Genomic DNA, 3,347 nt, shown 5'->3' with positions numbered 1-3,347 from the left:
CCACAGCCACTGTCACTGCCAGCTGCCACGGGGTCACAGAGCCCCCCAGCCTTGCTTAGGGGGACCATGAAATGCCAGGAGCTGAGCACAGCACAAGGGATGCAGGCAGAGATCCTGCAGCTCCAGCTTGAGGGTTCCCAAGGGTGGAGGTTGTGCTCTGCTGGCGCGAAGAGGACCTCCCCCTAGGTCTCCTCCAGTCCTCTTTTCTGGGCGTCAGCTCCATGCATGCATGGGATGGATGGTGCAGGGTATCTCTGGGGTTTGGGCCCAACCTCCAGCCCAGCAGGCTTGGGGACAGTTGGAGATGGGGAGTGCTGGGTAGCCAACCCAAAGGTGCCTCTCTCCTACCTGTAAAGCTGCCGTTCACTCCCCAGCTGGAATTTCCCATAGTGGGCATACACCTGGCTGCCCTCCCAGTCCTGCAGCTCGACTCGCAGAGTGTAGGGCATCTGGCTTGTCTTTTTTTCCCCACCCTCATTCCCCAGCCAGTACTCCCCTGCTGCATCCCCGAAACCCTGGGGAGCATCAGGGCAGATGAGCATATGGTGCCCAGGGTGGCTCCAGGGTGCTCCCCTCCCCACACGGGCACGGACCTGCTTGTACTCCCTCCAGCCCCTCTGGAAGCTGAGGCTGCCATTGGCACGGAGCTGGATGATAGTCCAGCCCCCTTGATCTGTCTCCATGTCGCAGTATGCCTGCAGAAAGAGAGGGGGATGAGCTGCAGGTGGCCTGGAGTGGGTGTCCAGGTGCATCACCAGGCTGGGCAGCTCAGTGTGGGTGCTGCATGGCTGCTAGGGCTTGCTGAGGGGTTGGTGACCATGTGTTGTGCCAATTGCCTGGCTCAGGGGTCTCTCCTCCCCCTGTGGCCATGGGTAGGGGCTGGGGCACAGTGCTCACAGGGTGCCTTTAAAATCAGTTTTATCCCTCCATCTTCTGGAAGACTGTGCCAGCCCTGCCTTCACCCAGTGGGTACTGCCTTTGCCCCTGAGGAGCTCCCAAGGTCAGATGGGGTGGGAAGAACTGCTCTGGGATGTGCCATGCAACAGGGATATCCACTGTGGTCCAGAGCTGGTGTACACTGGGGTGGGTAGCACCCCGGGGTACAGGTGGAGAACCCCCTCTGGGCTGTGCTTACCTTTTTGGGCTCACTGAGGTTGGCAATGTGCAGGGTGTAGACACCACTGGTGCGGATGCCTGCCTGGTGCACCTCGGCACAGTCCTGGAATTGCTGCTCCTGCCCAGGTAAAGTGGCTGTGGCAGAGAGAACAGTGAGATGGCAGAAACCCTGCCAGCCCTGCAGCCCTGCCTGGTTTTGTTACTCTTCCCTCTCCCTTAGATGCTTTTGTGTCTATGGATTATTTTTCTTCCTTCTGCACTGTCTCCTGAGGGCTGGGTGAGGTGACCATGACACCAGGACTGCTGCCAGCCTAACCCCGGGGCTTTGCCATGTCTGGGAATGATGTTGGGCTATGGACCCTCCCCTGGGGGCTCCAAGCTGCTCCATGAATGCAAGGAGGGGCTCATTTTCTAGTGAAAAATCTATCCCCCCATGGCAGGGGAGTAGGAACAGGATAGTCTTTAAGGTCCCTTCCAACCCAAACCTTTCTGTGATTCAATGAATTTTGGGATGGTCACTCATACTGAGCTGAGCACAGGAGTACCCTGGAAACCTCTAGAGCAGACAAGGAGCTCTCCCACTGCCTGTACTGTGTCCCACACCCTCTCACCTCTGCCCTGGGAGACGAGGTGCACCAGGCTCTGCACGGACTGGAGGAGCTGGAGCTGCTGGCGTTGGAGCAGGCTGGTGTTGGCGCTGGCAGCCAGCAGTGTCTTTTCCATCTCCTCGATGGTGCCCCTCTGCCGGCTCAGCAGCCGCTGCAGCTTCTCCTTCTCTGAGCGAGCCCCTGCCAGCTCCTCCTGCTGTTTTGTCTCCATCTCCAGCACCCGCACCTCCAGGATGCTGGGAGGGGGAGGCAGCGGTGATGGGGGCGGCAGAGTGGGCCCAGCCCCAGCTGCAGTGTCCCAGCATGTCTGCAGGCACCCATTGCTGTCCCCATCCCCTGCTGCACCCACCAAATTGCACTCCCACCTCTGGGACGTACCCAGCCAGGGAAACCCAAAGCCCAGAGGCCCCAGGGATCCCAGCTGTCACCTGGAGAGATTAAAGCCCCTCCAAAGTGCAGTGTGAAGTGGGAGGGACCAGCCTCCCTGTGGGGTCCAGGGTCTGTGAGAGTCCCTGAGCCACCCCAGCCCCTACTTGTTCCTGTTCTGCAGCTTGTGGATCTCGTTGGTCTGCAGCAGCAGCTGCTTCTCCAGCTTGGTGGTAGACAGGGAATTCTCTTGGAGCTGCATCTCAATGCGCCATGTCTGGTTCAACACCTGCCTCGGGAGCAGAGGAGCGCATTGCCATCAGCAGCCAGAACCACACCACATCCCTGGTGTCACCAGGCTGGTGGGCACACAGCCCTGGTACCTCTATCACCAGTGCATTAAACTCTGAGTCACCTCAGGAAATCACTCTACTTTTACCAGCAGAGCAGCCAGGTCACCCTCTGTGGTCTCGGGGACATGGGGACACATGTGCCATACCTGGGCCTCCACGTCAGTGAGCTTGCGGCTCTGCTCGGCGCTCCGGTTGAGGAGGGAGCTGCCAATCTCCAGCATGGTGGCAGTCTGGTTCTGCACCACTGTCTGCTGCAACTCTGCCATCTCTGGCTTTATGCCAGACTGGATGTAGCTCTCCAGCTGTGGAGGGAAGTGGGGATGCAGCAGATCATCCAGGGACCTTGTTTCAGTGCCCCAGCTGAGCCTGGCGGCTCTGGACACAGCTCCCAGGCACAGCCCTCTGTGTTTCAGCATGGCATGACCCACATCAGGGCTCTTTGAAGCTTATCAGAGGACAGAGCAAGCTGAGCTGACACGGAGGAGCCCACTCAGGCACCAGATGCCAAGATTCCCAGTCTGTGGTGCCAGCTGGGACCTGGCACAGGCTTGTATGTGCCCAGGTGTGCTGGAAAGCTGTGGCTGATGGCTGGCTGGGTTGGCCTGTGCCAAGCAGATGGGCAGGGAGTGGCTGGAATTGGCATTGGTATTGGCACTGCAATTGGCATCAGCATTTGCTGCCAGTCATTAGTTTCCTGGGGCTGGGGATATGGAGGGTGGGGGTTCACCATCAGCCAGGGAAGATGAGTATCCAGCGCCCGGTGCTACCCCATCACAGGGAAGCACTCAAGGCTAGGAAGAAGTTGGCTGCAAACACAGCTCGGACACAGCTGAGATGTCGTTTCCGCTTTCCCAGCCCGCGGGGGAGCTGCCTTTCCCAAAGGCTTTGCTATTTCTGGCAGCAC

At 59.2% G+C, this 3,347-nt stretch overlaps 1 protein-coding gene across 1 annotated transcript in view; it reads right to left on the bottom strand.

Annotated features, from left to right (window-relative positions):
- LOC103801950 (angiopoietin-4-like) overlaps positions 1-2,859 on the bottom strand; it is a 3,244-nt gene extending 385 nt beyond the window's left edge. Inside the window, exons 1-6 of the mRNA XM_009074387.1 lie at positions 2,590-2,859; positions 2,258-2,379; positions 1,728-1,960; positions 1,136-1,251; positions 594-695; positions 348-515 (exon numbers count right to left, since the gene is read on the bottom strand). Coding sequence (XP_009072635.1) covers positions 348-515; positions 594-695; positions 1,136-1,251; positions 1,728-1,960; positions 2,258-2,379; positions 2,590-2,859 — 1,011 coding nt within the window. The remainder of the gene's footprint in view (positions 1-347; positions 516-593; positions 696-1,135; positions 1,252-1,727; positions 1,961-2,257; positions 2,380-2,589) is intronic.
- Between the last annotated feature and the right edge of the window lie 488 nt (positions 2,860-3,347).

The sequence above is a fragment of the Acanthisitta chloris genome, unplaced genomic scaffold, assembly GCF_000695815.1.
Source record: "Acanthisitta chloris isolate BGI_N310 unplaced genomic scaffold, ASM69581v1 scaffold10895, whole genome shotgun sequence".
Taxonomy (NCBI): Eukaryota; Metazoa; Chordata; class Aves; order Passeriformes; family Acanthisittidae; genus Acanthisitta; species Acanthisitta chloris.
This window is presented reverse-complemented; position numbering and strand designations above follow the sequence as displayed.